The sequence below is a fragment of the Protopterus annectens genome, chromosome 16.part0 (assembly GCF_019279795.1).
Source record: "Protopterus annectens isolate FY-2018-M chromosome 16.part0, PAN1.0, whole genome shotgun sequence".
NCBI classification, from domain to species: domain Eukaryota; kingdom Metazoa; phylum Chordata; order Ceratodontiformes; family Protopteridae; genus Protopterus; species Protopterus annectens.
Genome location: NC_056750.1, coordinates 172,038,853 through 172,063,279, shown reverse-complemented (window position 1 = coordinate 172,063,279; position 24,427 = coordinate 172,038,853). Strand labels below are relative to the sequence as shown.

The 24,427-nt window shown below is 41.5% G+C and overlaps 1 protein-coding gene across 3 annotated transcripts in view; it reads left to right on the top strand.

Moving 5' to 3' along the window:
• LOC122790711 (von Willebrand factor A domain-containing protein 5A-like) overlaps positions 1-24,427 on the top strand; it is a 1,391,420-nt gene that overhangs the window by 1,302,805 nt on the left and 64,188 nt on the right. For all 3 annotated transcript variants that reach the window (XM_044058264.1, XM_044058265.1, XM_044058267.1), the window contains one exon: positions 8,186-8,312. In XM_044058264.1, the coding sequence (XP_043914199.1) occupies positions 8,186-8,312 (127 nt within the window). The remainder of the gene's footprint in view (positions 1-8,185; positions 8,313-24,427) is intronic.

Here is a 24,427-nt window from a genome sequence, read left to right as displayed (position 1 = left end):
ATGCCCTTCCTTAGATGTATGGTATCATTTTGATCATTAAAGTGATCCTGGATCTTTCTGCCATAGGTTCTCTTTTATTCTTTTATACCTTTGCTCAGTTTGCCTGTGGCTACCTTTAGGACTTCCTTGTTCTTGGATCAGAATACAGCATTTCGTGCTTTAATGAGTTCATGCATCTCACTGGTTAATCATGGCTTTTGGTTCACTCGTATAGTGATGCACTTGGTGGTAGCTATGTCATCGGGTCTATATCACATAGTCGAACTGTCAAAACTTCGAATATGAAAATATCGAACTCAAAAGTTCGAAAACTGAAAATTCTGAACACTCAGAACAGCGATTTTTTCCCCCAGGGAAAAAAAATCACTGTTCCGGTATGAAACGCGGAAATACACGAACACTACATACTGTTACTAATGTGGGGGGCTGTGCCCCCACATCCCCCCCACTTAAATATACCAATTCCGAGATCGCACCACAGTGGAGGAAATAGCAAAGCCGTAGAAACGGCCCACTGAATTCTTTTCCTGGGAAAGAATTTGATGTTCCGCGGCTTCATTATTTTTAAACTTCGAACTTCCCAGTTCGAAGTTTTAGCGTTTGGACATTTGTGTCTTCAGATCTATGATATACACCCACGTCATCTACACATTTTGAGGTGAATACCCACCTTCACCAAGAATTTGTGTCTTTTGGCTTTTTCCCGGTTAGGGGTCGCCACAGCGGAACTCCGGTCCGCTAATGATTGGCAGTAGATTTTTACGTACTGGCTTGCCGGGCCTAACGAACAACCTTCAACAAAGGAATGCCCATTCACGCATGTCACTACACAGAAAACGCTCTAACTGAGATTCGAACGGGCAACGTCTAACTGTGAGGCAACAACGCTACCGCAGCACCACCACCGCACACCTTCACCAAGAATATGCTTCATAATTCAAGACTGGGGAAAGGGAGTGTCCAATGGTTTATGTGCGTTACAGGATTACCCAGTGAGCATATAACTCATATGCATCTCTTCAGTGGGTAATAGCACACCTTCACCAAGAATATGCTTCATAATTCAAGACTGGGGAAAGGGAGTGTCCAATGGTTTATGTGCTTTACAGGATTACCCAGTGAGCATATAACTCATATGCATCTCTTCAGTGGGTAATACTAGACATAGCCATAAAACATTCAAGGGCACACTGATCCACATCGTATTGCAAGAGATAATTTAGAAGACATTGTCTTCCAGTGCATTGTTATGCATTGTTATGTAAATGAAATGTGTCCCTTTCTTTTTAAATGTCTTATCCACAGCTGTTCTCACATTGCATTAGAAGAGTGCTCCAAAGAGTCTGATTCATGTGGCCCTGCTTGCATGTCAGAGGATGCATTTGTGGATACATTTTTAGATACTGCAGAGGACTCATCTGTGATTAATAAGCTGCAGGCTGTTATTAATAAATGTGTGGTAGGTCATTTATCCAGTTAAAGGATATGCTTTCCAGTTCCTTTTTCCTTCCAGCTGAATAAATTCTCTCAGCTGAGTGCATCTGAGGTATTATCAGCCTAAGGTCTCGTATACCTGTCCCTATCTAACTTCTCACCTTCAGCTTCATTCTTCCTTCTCCCTCTTAACACTCTTTCCGTAATCCCCCACCTCCTCATCCTCTGCTAATACTCAGTAATTGTGAAAAAAAAAGTGGTAGTGTACTCAGTATTGAGATGAATTTGCTCTCTAAGTCAAATTAACTGTTCTGTATTTGTTGTTTTTATGTATGTAGCACTTCTGGGCAGCTGTGGTGGTGCAGCGGTTAGCATTGCCACCTCACAGCAAGAGGTTCTCTGGTTCGATCCTTGGCTGGCGTGCCTTCTGTGCGGAGTCTGCATGTCCTCCCTATGGTCGCGTGGATTTCCTCCGGGTGCTCTGGTTTCCTCCCACATCCCAAAGACATGCTGTAGGTGGATTGGACACTCTCAATTGGCCCTAGGTGTGAGTGTGTGCATGTGTGTGCCTTCTGTGGAAGGTTGGGCGCCGGGCTGGCAACTCGACACTGTAAAACTCCACTGCCAATCATCAGCGGACTGGTGATCCGCTGTGGCGACCCCTAACCGGGAAAAACCGAAAGAAGAAGATGTATGTAGCACGGCTGTTTGTCTGACTCACTATATTTAATGTTTCAAAGTTTGTACTGCTATTAATTGTCTCTGTATACCAATATTAAACATATCTCTTTGTTGGAGCTTTTCTCCCTGGGCTTCCTCTGAAAAAGGGCTCTACCTAGATGGACTGCCCTGGTAAGCAAATGTAAGTAAATAAGTAAATATTGTTTAACTGTCTAGACAACTGGCTAGTGCTCATTGATTAGAATAAGACTGTCATACAAAATGATAACTTTGTTCATACAGTGAGAGTGTGTTTTAATTTTCCTTTTTTCACTTTTATTGTCCTTAATGGAAAGTACAGTTGTGTACACTTAACATAAATGTAGATGTTCAAGTGTATTCACTGTTGCAGTCATCACCTGTGGGTTATCCTTGCTGTGGTAGCCCTCGGCTGACCCGAATACCAGAGTCAGTCTTTTTCTGCGTTGGCTGCTGTTGCTTGTTGACTGATATCAGGTCTTCAGTGCTATATAGCAAGGCAGCTGATACCATTACATCAGTTTTTCTTGCCCTAACCAGTCTGAAATATGGTAAGGGTGACCTGGTGGCAAAAAGCCACCATAAAAAGCTTATGTCTCCGTATGAAAAGAGGATATAAGGGGGAAGGAGGAAGGGAAACCAGGACTACAACAGTGAATACACTCGAACATCTACATTTATGGTAAGTTTACACAACTGTACTATGTTCTTCATGTTTCACTCTTGCAGTCATCACTTGTGGGAGGATTCCCAAAGCTGAGGATAAGGGTAGTAGGATTAGTAATAGACCTACGCTTGGGTCAGCATGCCCTGCATAAATGCATTGGCAAACCCTGCCGTAGCTTTAGAGAAAAGAGGAAGATGGTAATGCTTAGTAAAGGTGTGGACAGAAGTCCAGGTGGCAGCTTCCAAGATGTCCCTGGTGGGGACTTCTCTGAGGAATGCTGTAGAAGTGAGGCTGCCCTAGTGGAATGGGTGCAAATAGACTTAGGGGGTGGTTTCTCATGAAATCTGTAGCAGAAATGGATGCAGTGTGATACCCAATTGGAGATGGTTTGCTTGGAAATGGGTTTCCCCTCTGCCCCTGGGGCAAAGCTGAACAGCAGTTGGTCTGTTTTCCTGAAGGCTTTAGTACGGTCTAGGTAGTATCAGAGCTGTAAGTGCATGTCTAGTAAATGCAGAATTATTTTCCCCTTGTTTTGAGGGTAAGGGAAGAAGGTGGGTAGATGTATGGCCTGGTTGAGAGTCACATCAGATACCACCTTGGGCATAAAGGAGGGATTAGTCCTCAGGGAGACCCTGTCTACATGGAAAATGATGAAGGGCTCAATGGCCATCAATGCCTGAAGTTCTGAAACCCTTCTGGCTGAGGTGATAGCTAGCAAGAAAACTGTCTTCCAGGAGAGGTATTTAAGTTCTGCTGAAGCAGCAGGTTCGAAGGGTGGCAAAGTTAGTTTTCCAAAACATAATTCAGGTCCCAGGCTGGTGTGGGTGGCCTTCTGAGAGGTCTGATATTTGAAGCCCGTCTGAGAAACTGCTTAATCAAAGGATGTGAGAATGGGCGGATCTGTATTGAAAAGAGCTGAAATGGCTGAGGCATGGATTTTAATAGAAGAGAAGGAGAAGCCAGAATTTAGTAACTGTGCTAGATAGTCCAGGATAATAGGGATGGAAGGATGTGAGGAACAGCCCCCTGTGGACTGGTTCCAGGAACAGAATCTTTTCCATTTTCCTGCATAAGATTTTCTGGTGTTGGGCCTCCAGGCCCCTGTGATAATGTCCAGGACCTGTTTGCTTAACAGGGGCCCCTTGCTTGCTTTTAGAGTATAAGCCATGCTGTCATTTTGAGAGTCTGCAAGTCCGGGTGCAGCACCCCCCCCACACACACACACACACCTGAGTCAAGAGGTCTGAGATGAGGGGAAGCTGCCTGGGAGGCTGAGATCTCAGGCTGTGCAGTAAGGGGTACCAGTGCTGCCTGGGCTGATCTAGACAAATGAGGATGGCCTTTGGCCCTCTCCCCCCCTTATCTTGATCAGTACCTTGGGGAAAAGAGGCAGAGGAGGGAATGCGTACACAAAGAGGGAGTTCCAGGGGAAGGTCAAGGCATCCATCTTCCATGCTAGGTGGTGATACTCCCTGGTACAGAATTTTTCCAACTGGTGGTTGAGGTGCAAAGCGAAGAGATCCATCTTCATAGTTCCCCACTCCTGAGTGGCTTGCAAAAAGGTTTTTCTGTGGAGCTGCCTTTCGTGGGGGTCCAGGAAGCTTCTGCTTAAGTGGTCTGCCAGTTGTTGATCCCTGGTAGGTATTGGGCTATTAGGTGTAATCCCATGGAGGAGGCTGTCAGCCAGAGGTTCATGGCTAGCCTGCACAGAGGGTAAGATTGGGTCCCTCCCTCTCTGTTGATGTACCACATTACCGTGGTGGTGTCCGTTTTGATGAGGACCCCTGGCCTGAGATGGGGTTTGAAGGATGTCAGAGCCTTTTGTACTGCCATTATTTCCTTCTGATTGGTGTGTAAAGGGAGGTGCTGGGCATCGCAAAGGCCTTGGGTGCACCTTCCTACCAGGTGATTGCCCCAAGCCATGTCTGAAGCGTCAGTGGTGATGGTCTGGCCGGTAGGGCGGAGGATGAATGGGAGACCCTTGTTCTTGGCACACGCTCTTGCCCACCAGAGAAACTCAGCCCTTATACAGGGGATCAAAGGGAGAGGGGTCTCTAGAGGCTGAGAGCGCTGACACCAAAGGTTGTTTAGATACCACTGAAGTTTCCTCATGTGGAGCCTGGCCAGAGGAATTAGAATGATGCAAGATGCCATATACCCCAAAGCTTGCAGGAACGTCCTCACTGTAAGGTGACTTGTGGAAGCCAGTAGAGCAGCAGGAAGCTCTGCTTTTCTGGTGATAGGAAGGCCATTTGAGATGCTGTGTCCAGGAGTGCTCCCAGGAAAATAATCCTCCTGGAGGGAGTCTGCCTTGATTTCTTTTCATTGATGGTGGACCCTAAGGAGGTTAGGATGGTTTTGAAAAAGAGGAGGTCCTGGAGCAACTTTTCTTTGCACTCTACCTGAATGAGGCAGTCGTTCAGATAAGGGTAAATCTGAATATTTCTCTGTCTGCAAAATGCTATGGCCAGGACTAAACATTTGGTGAATACCCTGGGTGCAGTAGATAAGCCAAAGGGTAGTGCAGAGAACTGAAAGTGTTGTAAGCCTGCCCTGATGCTCAGGAATTTCCTGCCGGATTCCCTTATGGGGATGGGGGAGATAGGCAACCTTTAGGTCTAGGGTCACTACCCAGGCATTTTTCGTCAGCATAGGCAGCAGCTGCTGCAAAGTTAGCATTTTGAATTTGGGGACCACCAGGGAGGTGTTCAGAATGGATAGATCCAGGATGGGGTGCCAAGTGCTATCTTTTCTGGGAACAATGAATAGTCTGGAATAAAAGCCTTTGCCTGTTTGGTCTGTGGGAACAGGATCTACTGCCCCCGGGATATGAGAATTTGGACTTGTTTTAATGCCTCTGCCTATTGATTTGGAGGTAAGTCTGGGTACTCTCTTGGAATTGGGAGTTCGTTGAAAGAGAATTTGTATCCCTGAGAAATTATCTTTAAGACCCATTGGTCTTTGGTTACAAAAAGCCAATTTTCTTTGCAGAGGGAGAGCCTTCTTCCTAGCTTTTGGTGAGTGAAAGGAGGGCAGAGGAGGAGAGGGAGTCATTGAGTAGTTTTGCCATAGAAGGGTTGCTTAGAACTCCCTGCCTTAGTGGAGGAGGTCCACTGTTTGGTTCTCTGCTGTCCCTGGGATAAAGTCCTGGGTGGTCTGTCCGTGCAGGTCTTACCTTGCCCCTGTCTACTAGGTGCAGGAAAGGACCAGTGCTTAGAGGGGAAATTCCTGCTGAACCTAGGAGGGTGGACCTGAAAGAAATCTTCTACTGTTTGCATAGATTTTGCTGTGTCTTCCATCTTTTTAAGCACTTCTGCTTTAATTCCAAACAAGCGGTCCTTATCCAAGGGTGCATCAATTAATTTAGACTTGACATGATCAGGGAGAGGTTCTTCCTTCAAACCATGCATGTCTCCTAATAACAGATCCTGACACTGCTGCCCTGCTTGAGGCTTCTAGTGCGTCATATCCACAGTGCAAAGAATGTTTGGCCACTTGATAAGTAGAGTGCAGTAAATCTGCTAACTCTTTAGAATTGGCACAATTAGGAAAGGAAGAAATCTTTTGTTTTAATAGTTACAAAGTGTGTTGATATTTTAACGTATGGAACTGACAGTTTGCTCTGATAGCTAAGGTTGCAGAGGTGCATACTTTTTTACTCCCTCTGTCCAGAGCTCTGGATTCCTTGTCAGAAGGGATAGGATTCTTTGCAGAACTAACTTTAGCTCCTTTTGGTTCCTGTGTAATGTCCTCCAGGTCTGCAACAGGATTTCTGTACAGGTATTTGTGAGAATCCAGCACTCTGTAATACCTGTCAGGTTTAGTGGGAGCAGGTGTGAGTGCATCAGGGGCTAAGCTGGATTGATGGAAAACAATCATCCACCACCTCTAAAATAGGGGGGGGGTGTGGCCAGGGGTCTGTGCTAGGGCAGGTCTAGAAACTCTTTTAGTGTTTTCTTAGACTGAGGGAAGTCCTGAGATTCCCAGTGGAAATGTTCCCTGAGGGTGTGAAGGGTTTCCCCAAAGGAAAGGTCTTCTGGTGGGGAGGCAGAAGGAATGGATTCCTCTGCATCTGAGTCTTCATAAGCAGTAAGAGGCTGTTTCTCTTCAAAACATGAGTAATCAAATTCCTCAGAATGCTGTTCTGACAGTATTTCAAGAGAAGGGTGTCTTTTCCTTTTAGAAGATGTGGCCTGACTACCCCTGATAAGGGAGATAAGATTCTCCGCCATCTTAAGCATTTGTACTTGGGGAGGTGGAGCAGGAGTAAGATGGAGACTAGAGGCAGATTTCCTAGGAGTGGCCTGGCTTCTAGGCCTAAGAGAATCCATCGATCTGAGAGAAGTGGTAGTCGGATGAGAGGACATCGGTTTCTGTCTAGAATCGGTAGTGCAAGAAGCCTCCTCAGAAGCTGGTGCATACGTCACGGCTCCAGACCCAACTGAGGCAGAGATGACTAAAGGCTCAGAAGAAGAAGAAGATTTTTGCGGCATACCGGACTCTGAAAGGGTCTTTGTAGAGGCCTGCATAGATATCATATCAGGCATCAGGGGCTGCGAAAGCGCCTCACTGAATTCCGGAGAACTGACTACCTGCTTACCGGTATCGTCAGAAGGCTTAGCCTTGTGTGGTCTGTCTCTGTCTTTATCTCTACATTTTTTTCGGAATGTCTATGGATTGCTGGCTGATGGACACCATTTCAGAATGCAAAGACAGAAGATGAAAATACCTATCTACGATAAGAGCTTTAAGATGAACGGTTCTTGCGTTGAAGAGGGCACAGAACCAGCAATGAGGGACGTCGTGGTCTGGGCCTTAGCAAGTGATGCAGTATGAATGGAAGTCTCGGTGTGGGATCTGCTTTCCACAGGTGAGACAATTGTTAACTTTTTCTTACATTGGTTAGTGCAAGAAAAAAGAATCTCCAATGGGGTACTTGGCTTTAGATGTTTTCAGCTGAAAAATCAAACTCTGGTAGCGACCGAACAGCACACTTGCAAACTGCTTCTAATATGGGCTCCACAGCAAGAAAGACTGATGTAATGGTGTCTGCTGCCTTGCTTTATAGCACTGATGACCTGAAGTCAGTCAACAAGCGACAGCAGCCAACGCAGAAAACCATTGACTCTGGTATTCGCGCTGGCCGAGGGCTACCACAGCAAGGATAACCCATAGATGATGACTGCAACAGTGAAACAAGAAGATCTGAATTTATGCCATAGTAATGATTTACTAGCCTGTTAGCTGTGTGTGAGAAAGTTATTTAATTCTACACCTCCTTCCATAACTAGTCACTGAGTGTGTGTGAGTGAACATGATAACACAGAATACAGTGTTGGTATAACCAGCTGTTCTTTACTGATGCTTTACTTCTTTTCTCCAAAGGAAATTGACAGCAGCGTCTGGGCAACAGTGCTAGCCATAGTGTGGCTGCATGCTTTTGGAGCTGAACTTAAAGATGAATGGGAGTTGCTGGTTGGAAAAGCCCTGACATGGGTCAAAGGTCATGCAGGTAAACTGCTTAAAAAGTTATAAATGCTATGCATAGTGCTCTGTCATTTATTTCTGTGTTTTTACATAACTGTTGTTTAACATTTGGTTGTTTAAATTTTACCTGTTTTTGGAAAGTGACATGTGTGATAAAGTACTATAAGAGGTGGTACTTGTGAAACCTGCTATGAGTTGTAGTTGCAGATTAACTTACCCTAAACTGAAAATACCTTGATGTTTTTATTAAGGCTCACTGCCTCAGTATGTTTCCTTATACATGGGTATTATCTGCAGGGTGGATGAGTGGTCTTCAAGCTTGTATTACAAAGAATCAGTCTCCCCTGAAAAGAAGCCAGCCTGTTTCCTACATTAAGGATATCAGTTAGGTACTTAGTAGTAAAGGGGAGTGAAGCCCATGCTATTTTCCATTACTTTTTTGTCATAAGAAGCATTTGTCCTCCTGCCAATGACAGTCCTTATGTTCCATCCTGGCCACTTCAGACATTAAGTACTCCAGTCTTGAACTTTTTCTGTTCTTTATGTATAGTGTTTAATGTTACTGTTTACCATGTCAACTGCTTGAATATGGGAGTTTTATTTGGTCACCTGTGACATGCCCAGATATGACCACCAGCAAGTATGCCCACAGTAGAAACATTCCCCAGAAGCTCAGTCATTTTTTTTTTTTCTTGCTGTGGCAAAGAGCAGCAACTCACTACTTTGAAACTGTGCCAAGTTTATGCAAAAACACCTTCCTTAATCACACCTATAATTTATAATCTTAGGGTCTTTATGGAGCACAGAAAAATTCCCATGTCGAAGCGCAGAACGTTCATCTGTCCTCTGATAAAGAGCTTTCACAATTGTGGATAGAAAAAAAAGGTCCCTCAAAATTTAGCAGTAGGACTGAAAGATGGATAAATTTAAAAAGATGGTAATTAACAAATCTGCAGGCAGGAAGCACATGACCTTAGAAACCCTGCGAGTCATGTGAAGGCCTGATACCAGCCTGGTGAGACGCAGCTTTATCCAGCACTAGTTCATACACTGTATTAGAGTTCTCACATGTCTCTGTCCCTTTAAAGGCAGACAGCAGGGTTGTAGTGCCAGAGTTCAGCTTGCCCTATGTTGAGTTCATAATTATAACAAAGCCAGATTCCCTCTCCTTAGTGCCATCATGGATGCCAGCCTATGCATGAAACTGGTAACTACTTACCCACTTATCTCAAAATACCCCGAAATCTCAGTAGAACAACGTCCAGAAACAGATTTTGGCTTCTGTTATTAGACCTTGTACTGTGCCGGTGGGGCATTCAGTTACACCAGTATCCAGCTGTTGGAAATCATCCCTGGTGGCTTCTACTTTCACCACAGACAGTTTTGAGTATAAATAACCACAAAGCAGTAAAGAAATGTTTGACAACTTGGCACTGTGCTTGTGTTTTCTTCTGCAAGTCTCCACCTCCTGTTCTGTAGAGGAGTCATTTGATTGTGAGATTTAGGAAGAGGAAGGCTTGAATTACTTGAAGCAGATCCTGTCCCTACTTGACTACAACATGGACAACAGCAGTATGGCTTATTTGCTAGAGGGCATATGAATGAGTTTTCAAGCTTTTTTCTGTGGTATAAATCAGATTAGTTTGCAAGGCTCTGTGCTCACTTAAGGAGAACTCTGCAATGCGTTTGAAGTATTTCAACTGTATCCAGAGACATCCAAGCTAAGATAACATTATTTTCCTGATTTACTGCACTTGTACTTGCTTTATACAGTGATCACTGCTAGTTTTTTTTGAGTATTTTACTGCATTTATTTAATTTTGTGGCATAATAGTAATTTCTGTGTTTGTTGGCTTTTCTGGTTCTGTTTGCTTCTAAATCACCTTACAGAAGGGTAAATTAGCCAGGGACTTAGTTATTTGTTGTTTAGTCTGCACTTCGGAGCTGCATTTGGTGTGTTTTTACATTAAGACGTTCTAGGATCATCCATATTGTAGTAGATGGTATCTACTTGATCTCTGTGAGTTGGGAAGCAGTCCAGAGAGCTCAAAGTGTGGCTGTTCATTGGCTAGAGGGCATATAAGTCAGTTTTCAAGCTTTTTTTCTCTTCTATAAATCAGGCAAGTTTGTGCAGAATTGTTCAATGAGCAGCAGGAGTCAACAGTGCCCTGTATAGTAGCAACTGCCTAAACAGTAAAATTTCCCTAGAAAGTTAGGATTGGGTCCAAAACTTGTTAAATGTTGTGGAATTGTGCGGAATTATACCTGTAGCAGCTAGCTTGTACATCTAATAACATTACCGTATCCCAGCAGTATATAACATCTTGCCATTAAAACCAGAAACCACCCTAGTAAGACTACTGTTAAAACCCAATTGTTGATCTTAAACAGTCCACCTTATTACAGGACCAGACAATATAGGTATGCATCTTCTAATTATCTCTTTGGTCAGCTTGGTAGATTTGGACATCCTAAGGCAGTATAGCAATTGTCTCGTGTTCTCAGACAAATTAACCAACATAGTGAAAAAAGTCTCCAAGCAACCTTAAGGTGTTACTGATCAATGCTAGGAACCTAAAGAAAAAAACTCCACACACTTCAAGTCCTCCTCACTCTGAAGAATGCAGACATCTATGCCATAACTGAGACATGATTTAAAGCCATAGAAAGTACTCTAAAAATACAAGGCTACACAGTCTTCTTCACGTTTAGACCAACAGCAGCACAGACTGAGACAAAAGGTGGAGGTGTTTTGATCTATGTTAGCAACAAACATATTTCCAGGTTGGTTAAACAGGATGATATCATGAAGCTCATACATGTGTAAGTCTCCATAGATAAGGTCCCTCACCATGTCATGACTAGCTACAGGTCACCACCTATGCCCCTAAACTTTCACTACTCTTATCTAAACCTACTAAGAGGTACTCACCATCCAACAAAACACAGTATTAATGGGTGACTTTAACTACCCTTCTATAGACTTAGAAAGTTACACTGCCTCAAACACACAGGCAAAATGCTTCCTGGACTTTATTAGCACAAACACCCTGGAACAGATAATGCACACTCCAACCAGAAGATCAAACATACTGGATCAGTACTTCCCAACATGGGAGAGCCCATGTGTGGTCAAATCACAAAGCTATCTCCTTTGTAGTAAAAATCAACCCAGAAAACCCAGGTTAACCAGCAACAGTTATGAACTATTCTAAGGCAAATTACATCCTGTTAAGTGACAGCTTGTCATAATTCAAGAATTCCCCTAAACCTGAGACTACAGCTACCAATGCAGAATTATTCAGAGTCCATATACAAACGTGAATGTCTGCAAAGAGGCTGCCATACCTACCAGAAATAAACATAAAACAGACACTTAAAACAAAGCCCACTGGTGGAATCCTCACCTAAACAGGGTATATAGCAAAAGAGCAAAACTCATGGCCAAAATCAAGAAGAGCAACTTCCATAAAGACAAGTGTTATCTTATACAACTAAACAAGAAACTGAGGGGTGTACGCTAGTCCAGCAAGGCCAACTACAAGGCCAGGATAGCCTCGCAGGCTAAGGACACTCACAAGGCCTTCTTCAGCTATGCCTGAAACCTTAAAAGTAACAAGACAGCAGTGTGCTGAACTGGTGGTGAATAGGTACCACCTTCAAGGTGACATAGCAAATTTACTGGCTAATAAATGCAGCTGAAATTTAACCCCCCCCCCCCCCCCCGCTCCACCAGGTGAAATCCCCTCCAACATACTTCCCACAACTACTAGCAGGGACCAGGTGCTGGCAGGATCCACTAAAGCCAAGAACACCACCTATATGGGTCCCGACAGCATCTCTAGTTGCCTTCTTAACAGTCTAAACATGACTTATCAGGACCACTTGAGGCACTCTTAAACTACAGCCTTGAAACAGGCTACATTCCAAGTAACGAGAGGACTGCAACAGTCATTCTCCACCACAAGGGTGGACCAACAATTGCCCCTGAGAACTACAGACCTATCAGTCTAAAAAGCCTGATATGCAAAGCAACGCCAATTATCATGGAAGTGATAAACAAGAACATTGACAATCTACAGACACTTAAACCCATCCCAATTTGGCTTTTCTAAGGGAAGGTCATGCCTTCTTAACCTGATAGACTTCTTTCAGAGGGTCAGCAAGGCAATGGATGAGAGTAAAACAGTGCATACTGAGTATCCTGACTTTGGCTAACACATTTAATACAGTACTGCACTCAAGCATTGTTGACAAGCTGTCTGAGCTAGGCATAAATCCCTACATACCTCGCTGGATTGATGGCTGGCTCACTGAGAGGACCCAAGAAGTCAGGATCTGTAACACAAGTTCCACTAAAAGTCCAGTTACCAGCAGAGTACCCCAGGGCTCTGAGCTGGGCCCACTCCTTTTTGGCATCTACTTCTCACAAGTCAAGGCTAACTTTCAAGGTTTCTGGTCCATCAAGTTCTCAGATGATTGTAAATTACATTGTGAGCTACTCTAGATTTCCCCAAGACATCAACATCTTCAGGAGGGATTAACTTGAACAAATGACAGGTGCCAGAGCCATGGCCTAAAACTGAATGCCAACAATTGCATTATAATGCCCTTTGGCAAACTGTCAAACCAAGTTAATTACTCCATCAGTTAAACACCCCCTAAGAGTCAACCCAGTAGCAAGGGATTTGGGAACATATGTGGACAACAGTCTGGCCTTTGACCAACATGTAGATAAGATAGTAAGAAAGTCATTCTGTGTTGCCCAACTTTTAGGCAGGGGTATGGTATCCACGTCCAGGGAAGTTATAGTACCACTCTACTCATCCCTTATCAGACTTATTCAGTACAACCCCCCCCCCCTTTGGTATATATCTAACCAGACACTTGCAAAGGTTGAGATGCCTACAAAGGTTTCTCACCAGGAGAATTTGAAGCATAAATACCCTGTCCTACACTAATCATCAAAAGGCTCTAGCTCTATATTCATTCTCCTGCAGGCTGCTGAAAGGAGATCTTTGCCTGGCCTATGGGGCTTTCTCAGACCCAGCCCTGATGGAACTGCTACAAATGTGTAAAACATACAGCACCAAAAACACTAGATCCAGGTATCTGAATTTCCCTTGTGACATAAATAGAATGTGCTGGAGAAACAGATATGTGTCCCAAAAGATCCCTGTACTATGGAATAGGCTCCCCATTCATGTGAAACAGAGTTAATGCCCGAACCTATTCAAACAAAACCTTGGCAATCAGGTGGGAAATTGTAAATTCATTCTCGGTCTGGCCCCCATGCCTCTTATGTAAAGAGGCTGTCAATAAGAAAAGTATTATCCTAATACCCTCTCAACATATCCTTAGTTACCTCCATACTAAACATGCCCCACTATATAGTCGCCCGTGATACTTGGAACCCTAATGGTTTGGTGTGTGCTGCTAGGCTTCTAAGGGCCCTAGTGGTCATTAGCCTAATAACAAACCTATGAACCTCTACATCCAGATGGCCTACATACCCATTAAACTGAATAAAGTGACAAAGCACTCGAGCAGATGACCAAGAAACCTGTCCTGCATGAATGGAAGTTGGACAGGGTGGTATTAAAAAGTACAGCACAAGAGTGGAAAACACCAGAGATATACTTGCTCAGCTTCTAGGACAAACAGTTTATGCTGCAGCTTCTCCTGCAGGTTAGCCTGAGCACTGAAATCATTCCTATCCACTGGAACCAGGTGTTTGTATATAGCTTGTATCCCATCCCAGCCCACTTCTCCCAAAGATGCTCTTAAAATCAAGAGGGGGAAAATTAATGTCCATCTTAATAGCACTGCTGTGGTAAAGGCAACTGTGTTTTTCTCAGCTGGTGTAGATAAGCATGGAATGCTCAGTCCTTTCCGTCTCAATATACTCTGCTGAATAAACAGGGAGGGTCCCCAGTGCACCAAAGTCTTAGAAGCCTCAAATCAGCCTAGCCTTTATAGAGATCTGCTTGCCCCAGAGGTGTTGCACGTATAACAGGAGATATGAAGCCTATCACTAGGAATCCTTACCTGGTTAAATGCAAGAGTCTGTCAAGATGGTGCACCACTACGCAAGTGGAACCAATGCCTGCCTCTGCCTCACTTATCCACGGATATTAGGCAGCATCATTTTTACACATGTTTAACATATGCTTTCATTAAGGTTCACTTGTCAGCTATTTCACCCTTCTATCCCCCTGCAGACCTCCTTTCTTCTCCATGTCAGCACACAAAGCTTTTTTTTTTTTTTTTTTTTTTTTTTTTTTTGAAGGAATCTTACATTTAAGACTTTCCAACAGACCTGTTTGGCCTCTAAAATGTGTCAGTAAATTGTACCAACCCCCCCCCCGGCCTCTAAAAATGCATCAGTAAATTGTACCCCCCCCCAGAGCCTGGTAACTTAGATGCTTTAAAGTTGATTTCCTAGAATACTCTCTACTGGTCATCACCTCCACCTGAATCTCTAAGCTGCCCTGGTTGTGTAAGGAACATTATGTAGTCTTCCACTTGAAAAGAGTACCTCTTATAGCCAAGTGTTTTTTTTTCATTTCCTAAGTAGTCACAGAGCTCATAACAGGGGAAGACAATTCTGTTCATCATGGAAAGTACAGAGGTAGCTAAGGTATTACACAAACATAATCAAGGACCCCACACAGTTAGACCAATTTTTTTGTGTCCTTTGTACCAGGGAACAAGGACAGCTATGTGTATAAACAACCCCAGTTTTAGTGACTTATTAACTGTTTTACTTTTTGCTGTGATCACTGTGGGAAAATGTATAGAGGGCAAGGCAAGGGCACATCCATCCAGGGCAGCTACTGCTTTGACAGAGCATTTTTAAGAATATGTCAGGGTATATGTGATGCAGACACTTAAACCACTCTTCACACCTTCTTTAGACACTGCATATTGGATGTACAGTGAATTAGCAGGGCGGTTTTTGCCACTGTAGTTCTGCAGTACATGTAGTAATCCACCTTCCTAATCTGGGACAAGGCTTCCTCTGGGAAACTAACTGCTTTAATAGTCTCCCCTTGTAGTAGGAATGCAATAGCAGCAGTCATCCTATGATAAACATAGTGTGATTGTGTAATGATGCTCACCATAATCGTAGATGTTTGAATAAGGGGATAACTGCTGCAGTAAGGATTCCCCTGGATACTGTTAGAGCTCAATCTCCTCCTCTGAAGGTTGGGTGCGGAAGTGGTATTGTCTATACTTTTGTTTTTTTTATCCTGTGAGATTCTTTTGGCATTTGGCTTCCTTTTGATTAAGCTTTGCTTTAGTATGTCCTTTCCAAGAGTCAGGCTCACATACAGGTAGCTCCTTGTTCCAGAAAAGAACAGAAGATGAGCCCCTTAATAGCCATGCATCCTGCTGAGGTCCTTGGTGTAGTGAGGATACCAGCTCTGCTCTAGCAGTTAGACCACAAGGACCAATGTATGCCTTTGGCTAAATCTCGTATAGACTGAATTATGCTGCAGCAGTGATCTTGTATTTAAACATCTACAGCACTGGTGAGTGACCTCACACAGCTGTATATTGTACTTGCAGAAAATTGGTTATGTTTCCAGTGATAAAATATGTTCAAGGGTCCCTTTCATCAGGCTCGACTGAAACTAAAGTACTCTCATGGAGCCTTTTCTGCAGTACTCTGAGGTCCAACTTTTCTGGTTTTGGTTACTGATGAGTAAACTTCAAATTATTGACATCAAAGCTATCAGCAAAAGATACTCCCCAGGGAAACTGTTTTGAATCCTATCATGGGAGAGTAGGGAGCTCTTCATATAGACACCTGCTGAATGAAGTTTTCATGAAGTAACTACTACTGTTTTAAGTTCATAATTAAAAAATTTGCATGTGTGTTATGTAGAACTTCCTATCAACATATGACAGTGCTGAGACAGCTTTCCTACTGGTTCCCACTAAGGGACTACACTCACCCCAATGAGCACTGGCTCACTGATGCTTTTTTAACCTTTAGTGTGTAAACGAAGGTGGTAGCCTCTTTTCAGTGATATAACAACTCAGTAACAAGTGAAGAATATTTGCAGTCATGTAATTCTGACATATCCTGACATATCTTTACAGGATTATTTTATTACAAGAGGTATGATTTTATCACTGCAGAAGCTAATGTACCACTGTGAGATGCACTTTTCCACTACACTGATTGCAGAACTACCACCACCTATAAGCAGCTACTTGTCTCCTCATTAGTGTTGTGTCATATTGTGAGTTCTTACTTAATGTAGGGATGAGTATGTAAATACTAAGGCAGTACTGTAGAAAGTTTGTGCGCTGTATCCTAAAGCCTGCTGCTAGCCCTGCATGCCCAGCTGAGGTTTCTAATGGGATTTTGTTATAGCTTTAGTATATTTATAAATAGCAGTGAAATAGTGAAAGTAGCAAATAGTGCACACAGATTTGCATCTGCTAAAATTACTTGTACTAGTTGGTAGAAGCATGAATTAAGTCCAGAATGATTCTGTTTAATAATAAAATATGACTTGGGTGAAGTTAAGTTTCATAACACTGAATTTCAGAAAGATGTGGATAAATTAACCATAGTAAAACACAGTTGTGTGAGGCAGAGACTTGCAAATGTGGTCAAAGGAGTCAGTGTACAGGAAACAAATTTACTAATATGTCATTATTACAGGGTACTGGTGAGGTCTCATTTGGAATACTGTGTGCAGTGGGGCTATGTAGGAAGAGAGACCGAAGTGTGGACAGGTTCAGGTGAGAGCTGCAAAGGTAAAGGGGAAAGAGGAGATCTGAGTAATTGTATTAAAGAGATCTGAGTAATTGTATTAAAGAAGGAAGATTTATGGTCTCTGAAAGATAAGGGATGAAATGGATCTACAAATTTGTAGGAAACTAAGTTAGAGATTAGGCTTGAGAGAAAGAAAGGAATTAAATCATGGCTGTTGGATGAAGAGGTAGATTTATATATATATATATATATATATATATATATATATATATATATGAGTGGCTGCTACTCTTATGCCAATTAAAATAGCAATATGACTAACGTAAAGGCACACCTTGTTCAGTGCAAAACATAATTATAGACTTACATTGGCATAACTGTGGTTCTTACCAGTCTGCATCATGTGTGTTTATAAGCTTTGTAACATAACTACATTTCTTTTGTTGTATTGATGAGTAGGAGTGCAATATTTTAACATGTACACTAAAGTCTGTTTAATTTTAAAAACCAGTGAGTTTTTATTATATACAAGATGTTTCCAAATATATAATGTTGGATCTAGTAATTATTGCATTCATTTCAAGGCAGTGAACAGAATCCTGCATAAGTTTTGTTTGATGAACTTTTGATAGGCTTCATTCAGCCTGCTTTGTTTGCAAGGTGTCAAACATTTCCTGGAATACAATCTTTTCTTTTACTTTCATATCTATCAATACAGTTCTAAAAATTCAGAAGATCTTTCATTATTTTGTTATTATTACATAGATAAAAAATGTAAGACTACAGCCTACAACTGAAAGTTACAAAAAATAAAAAAAATAAATAAATAAAAATAGTGATTTGTTATTCTGATGAAAGTGCGAAGATCTGAATTCCCATTTTTGTCCATGGCTATAGATTTGAATTAATTACAGATGCATCTGTCACAAATAGAAAGTGAAAGAAAATGAATAATAACTGTAGTATTATGAATCACTAAGGGAGTTAATATTTTCATACAAACAACTTTATATAATTGTTATAAGTGTCATTGTTGTGAGATTTCCATAAAATGAATGAGAAGAGGCTCACCCTCAGTCTGAATCCTGGGATGCAGACACAAAGGCCCGTATTTCAGAGGAGTATACAGCAATGACCTTTCTCCATCTGAAAGGCTTCTGCCCATAAAGAGCCCTGTTCTGCGAAAAACTTCAGGCATTTGTGGAGTCCAGCTTTACTATGGGGTAAGTACTCTGAAGCCTTGGACGGGGTGAGTAAGAAAGTTTTCTCTTCTGCAAAGCTGGATCGATCTACTGTTTTTCACGATGCCCTTCTCACTCCTGAGGGGGTCAGGTATTTCAGTGGACTGAGAGGTGCCAATGGTAATAGAGTCACCATACAGCATAGATCCAGTTCTGGTGTCAGGCCCAGGAGCATGTCATTTTATCAGTCAGTTTGTTCACATCCTTAATCATCAGATGACCAACATCAAATGACAGTAGCAGCAAGTACCACTTTTAGTGATAGGATTTGCTTAGCTTTGTTCTTTGTTGGTTGTGGTTCATTTTGCTGTAGCCTGCATTTGAGAGAAGAGTCTACGGCAACACTAAATAAACCCCACAGATGCTGTGGAGCTAATTTCTCAACCTAGCTGAGAATCAAAATTACCATGCAGTGTGTAGCAGCAGTAGTAGCAGCAAGTAGCTACACTATACAGAAATATATAAAATAATGTAGCTGGAAAGAGAAATCTATTCACTTATAAAATACATTTGTGCTGTGGTTTCACTGCCTTTTGCATTGGCATCAACACCTTTTTCCCATTTTGACATGGATTTAGGGTGCCACATCAATACTGATCATCACCTACACCTAAAGGTCACACTGCTTGGTGCTTAGCCATACTGCTGTCATTATTCCATACCACACATACACACGCCAGCACTCACATGTACAGCCAATTTAGAGTATCCATTCCACCTGCCGCATGTGTCTTGACTGTGGTAGGAATCCAGGACACCTGTAGAAATCCATGCAAACACTGGGAGGACTTGCATACTCTGCACAGAAGGCACCCCAGCTGAGAATCAAACTCCTTGCTGTGAGGTGGCAGCGCTACCCACTGTGCCATCCTAATTGGTTTAATTGCCTTCATGGGGGAGAAAGCAAATAACAAAAGGAACATATAAATACAGAACCAAACAGCAGTGAGACAAGTTGAAGTTCAACAATTAACTACTAATTAAATACTTCCAAATATGTAAAGTAATACCAGACATTGTAGTCACATATAGCACAGAATAAGGTGAATTCTGAAACGTCACAGGAGTACAAGTGCCATTCATATTGATCCATCTGCAATGGCCTTTAACTGCAATACATTTTCTCTGTGTAACATATGCAGCTTTGTCACCATGGTGATACAGACCATAAATGAAATTAGCTAAATCACAAATAAACAGACCAGAGAATAGCAGTTCTACCATTAACTTGGATGCACCTTTCAGTCAGCAACAAGTTAATGAACACTGCAGTGTCACCAAGGGGAGCCATCCCCCAACACTCTTTTTGAAGCCTGTGAGATGAAAATGCCAGCATTTTGTATGTGAATAAGATTCTTTTGGCTATATTGTTATTTTATACATCTTGAATTGTAGTTGGACCGCACCACTTATCTTTCAACCCTCTCTTAATCTACCCTTACAGAACTGAAACTGTCTTCTAAAGTTTCTAACTTCTTCACTTCCAAAGCCAAGAGAGCAGTAAGTTTGCGTGCGCTCATCAGAAATTTGGTGTGTGCTCTTCCCTTCATGTTACTTAGATGTGCTCCAACTACAAGGACATTTCTTCTAACAATTAACAAAATATGTAAGTTAATCAACCTAGCCAGCAGCAGGGAACACCATTGCCTCTCTCTATGGAGGTCCAGCTGGCTTTCACTAACCGACCTGCTCCTTTTGAATTTATTAACATATAAACTCCATTTCTGAAATTCTTGCCGACCACTTCTGCTTACTCCATGATAGATCACAAGATCAAGGCTAATTTCTGCTTGCCAGACCCATTATTTAGCTGAGTAGCGTCTAAAGACATTCTCAAGAATAACCCCTTCCACCTGGCACAGTTTGGCCACAGTATCAGAATCTGCTAAACCCCCCCTCCCCCCACATACACACAACACTTTCAGACAAGTTTTACTACTACTAAAACAAGACAAGGGATACCTTTATTAAATTCATCCACTGAATAACTTGAAGTTCGTAATTCTTCCTAAAGTACAGAACCATCAAACAACAGTGACTTTCAGTCAGGAAATCTCGTATTATCATCCTGTCTGTATGTAATAATAAAAACTCTGCATATGTGCTTTGTAAATATATTTTTTATATCTAGCTTAATTTGCATGGAATTCTAGTTTTGAAACTGAAATGCTTCTGCAGAAAACAGTTTAAGTAATCATTCCAGTTTAAATAAGCTTTGGCATATCGACAAGCATGACAACTTATGTTAGTAGCTTTCCTGTCTGTGTGACAGATGTAGCTTTCGTTATACCATTGTTTGATATTAAGCCTGTGTTACATATATGTCACTCTAGCCTGGGTCATGACTAGCCCACTTACCCAGTTAATCACTCATCATTCAAAAAGTAAATTGTGAGTGAGGGAGCAGGGAGGTTTTTTTTTTTTTTTTTTTTTTTTTTTTTAACAAGTGGAGCAGTCTGGTTGTGGCATCCTCTGCAGTGGAAGGTTGTACTGAAAGAGTGCTTTGTTAACATGGTATTTGCCCTTTCTCACTGGCATGGTTGTGTAATCATGGAGTTAGTAACAGAGTGCAGAAGGAATAACCCACCTGAGAAGTACGCTTCTCCATACTAAAACACGTATGTTATTTTCTTATGTTATTTAATGTTAATGGTTGTTCTGTTTGTTTCAGTGATCTGGACTTGATATAGCAGGATGCAACATTCCTGTTTTTATTAGGTCATCTTAGATCCATCAGATCCTAATTGTCAGGTTCTGAAGTTGTGTATAACCCCCACTACCACTGCCTCAAAGTGGAGCTTTTCTTCTTGCACCAGATTAACCTCTCACAGGTTTTTTGCAACAGATGTTTTTCAATGGTAAGGTGCAGAGCTCATATCTGCTGTTCCACAGTGGAAGAAAGTTGTACACCCCGACAGACAAATATTCACTTGGACTGTGCTTCTGGTCATGGAATTTCTAGCTAGTGCCCACAAATCATTGCCATTCTGATGTGGTCCTGTAACTAGATATTCAGGCATTCTCATCATGGAGCCTGTAGATGGGTAGCTTGAAATTGGGTCCTTTCCAGTTTGATCCAAAAATCAGTTGGTCTTCAGGCACCTAAGTAAATGGTATGATGCATTCTCTTGCCATCTGTGCAGGGAGGTGATACAAGCCTTGCAGTGGACTACAGACAAAGGGTACTACTTTAAAAGCCATTTACATTTTGAGCAAGGTAAATACATGGACAAACTTCCCAACCCATTCTGTGTTTTCCTGTAAATGAGGATTTGAGAGGCTGTCAGATCAGAGTACTTTGGAATGGGGCTACCAGAGGTCAAGCTGCTGTGTATACCACTGCAGTTTTCTCTCTGTTCTGCGTGCAACAGCACAAAAGTGAATATCTGATGGAGATATGCATCGTATCATGACTGATGAAGATTCCTGTGTGCTTTCTTACTGTTCTCTCTGATTCCTTGCCTAATTGCACAAATACTGTTCATTCTGTTTTTCTAATCTGACTGATTGGTCTTTGAGACATTTGTCAGATCTGAGCCAGCAAAGCTAGTGCTCCAGTCTTGAGCTCCTGTAACTTTTCCTTCAAACAGTGCACCTTTCCTAACTAAGCTAGTTTTACTTAGATTTCAGCTGCCACCTCTAAATCAGATGTGATCTGTTGGCTTCTACAGCTAAGTGCTTCTTGCTTTAATTTTTTTTAAGTTTGATAGAGTTTAGTTATATATTTTTAAATTATAATATTGATACAATATATAGCTATCAAAATTTTAGTAGTTAATATTTTATTCAGGTTGTGCATTTAGATTTCTCCATTGTCAACTTTGTTCCTGGGTCTCCTCTTTAACATTCTCATCAACACCCTCCATACAACCACACAACAGGCCTCCCTAAAACAGTAGACAGATGACCCCACACTGGTTTGTGCATCTGACAAAGTGGCACACCTCTTAAAACCTACTCAGGAAGCGTTAACAGCAACTGAAACATGGCTTTCTAACTCACAACTCATGCTCAGCCCTAAAAACCCAAACTACTACTTTTTCCTAAAGTCCCTCTCCCATGAAAAAACAAAATTTAAAGTCCTCTCTCTTGATAATACATGCATCGAAGTCACTTCTCTTAACAAATTATTAGGGATGATTAGTGGATGATCATCTTAAATTCAACCTGCATATACAAAAATACACAAGATAAACTCATCAAAAACTAGGGATTCTTTATACAGCGAAAAACTTTCTCACTTGATGCAACTAAAACTACACTTGCCACTACTTATCTTCTCCCCACACTTCTTTATGGCGATCCCATCCGTACTAACCTTTAGGCATCACAAAAATCAGAACTTGAACAATGCTATAACAAAGTTGGTAAATATGTAGCAAATAGCACTTTCAGAGCCCACTACTGTAAAGCACTGAATAACATAAATTAATTAAACATGTATACAGTTTTTTACCTCCTAAAAATGTATCTGGAATCTGTCGGTTTGTCCAGCAATGAATTAACATTCTGCATAACTGTGTTCCCAGTCAGTCATTACAATCCAAAGAACAAAAACTCCTATCAGTCCACAAACCTGTCAAATCTGCTGGGAATTGTATACCATATTGCTAAGGCCTGGAACTCCTTATTTATATCAACCAGGTCAATACCCACCTACCATCCTTCAAAACCATTCTGAAAGACTTACTAGACAAATGCCGGCTGTCTTCATACTCAACACTAGGGTAAACTATATCCTTACATGAGAATAAATACCTGTTCATACCTTACATCTCTTTACTGTCCCTTCTTCACTCATTTCCTTACTTCTGTCAATTTCTCTCCCCTGGCTTTCTCTCTAAGTATACCATAAGCCTGCTTTTCCCTCACTTTGTATTCCAATTCCTGTTTGTATAATACTAACATACCTTTAACTTATCTATAAACTGGCTAAGATTTCTGTATGAAATCATTGTCATGTAACTTGTATCTATCCTTAACCAATGCTTTCATGTTATGTCTAATTTGGTATAATTATTTAAACTGTATTTGTTTTTGTATCATTTTAATGACTGTAAAATTATTGTTCTTAAAATGTTTTTGAAATACTTAGGAGCTTTTCTCCATGGGCTTCTAATGAAAATGGGTTCCTACTTTCCCGGTAGTCAAATGTCAATAAATATATAATAAATAAATCAATAATATAGATAGAATTCCGCTTTCTTATTGTGTGCTTATTTGTTAAATAGTTTGAGTTGCTGTTTTACTGTCTATGTGCTTTTACATATGCATTGTGGATAGTTTTGGCACATCAGGCACCTGTATGATTTGTGTCTGAGTTATTCCATTTTCTATGTACATGCATCAGTTATTTTTGCCCATCTTGCCCTTGCTCAGAGCAGGATTGTGGGCCAACATTGGATGGTCAAACAGGTCCTTAAAGGATTCCATTCTTCTATTCCCCTTTGAAGAACCTCCTTCTTTCCTTAGAACTTGAATCTCACAATCAAAATGGCTCCTTCTGTGTTTCCTACTTAAACCTACTGGTTTTCCAACTCTGAAATTTATCTTAGAAGATGCTTCTTTTGGTGGTCACTGCCTCTGAGCTTCAGACCCTTGATTATGTGGAACCATATCTGATCAGGGGCATCTTAAGGGGTATCTGTTAGATATGCAAACCTCTTAATAACCATCTCTGTCAGTCAACAATTTATATTTTCAGTAGTTTTGTTAAACATCAGCTGTCATAATAATTCATTATTTAATTTATTGATTCACTTATTCATTTTCCTATTACCTCTTAATCCAATTCAGGGTCACAGGGGAGCAGAAATCTATTTCAGCACTCAGTAAGTGCAAGTCAAAGAAACTTGTCCTGGACAGGATGCCTGTCCATGTCAGGACACACACAGAGACACAAACAGCCACCTATGGGGCATTTATAGAATTTCCAGTTAACTTATGACAACTTCCATTTGTAAAAAGAAACTTCAAGCAAAATCCTTTGTGAACACATGTGGAACGTGTATTCTGTACAGAAGGTTTGCCAGCTGATAGTCATACTGGAGAACAAAGCTCTATGAAACAACATTGTTATCCACTGCACTACTGAGCTGTCTACTGTTATACTCGACTGTAAAAAGTACAGAAATTAGCAGATATATGATGTTAAATAACAGCAAG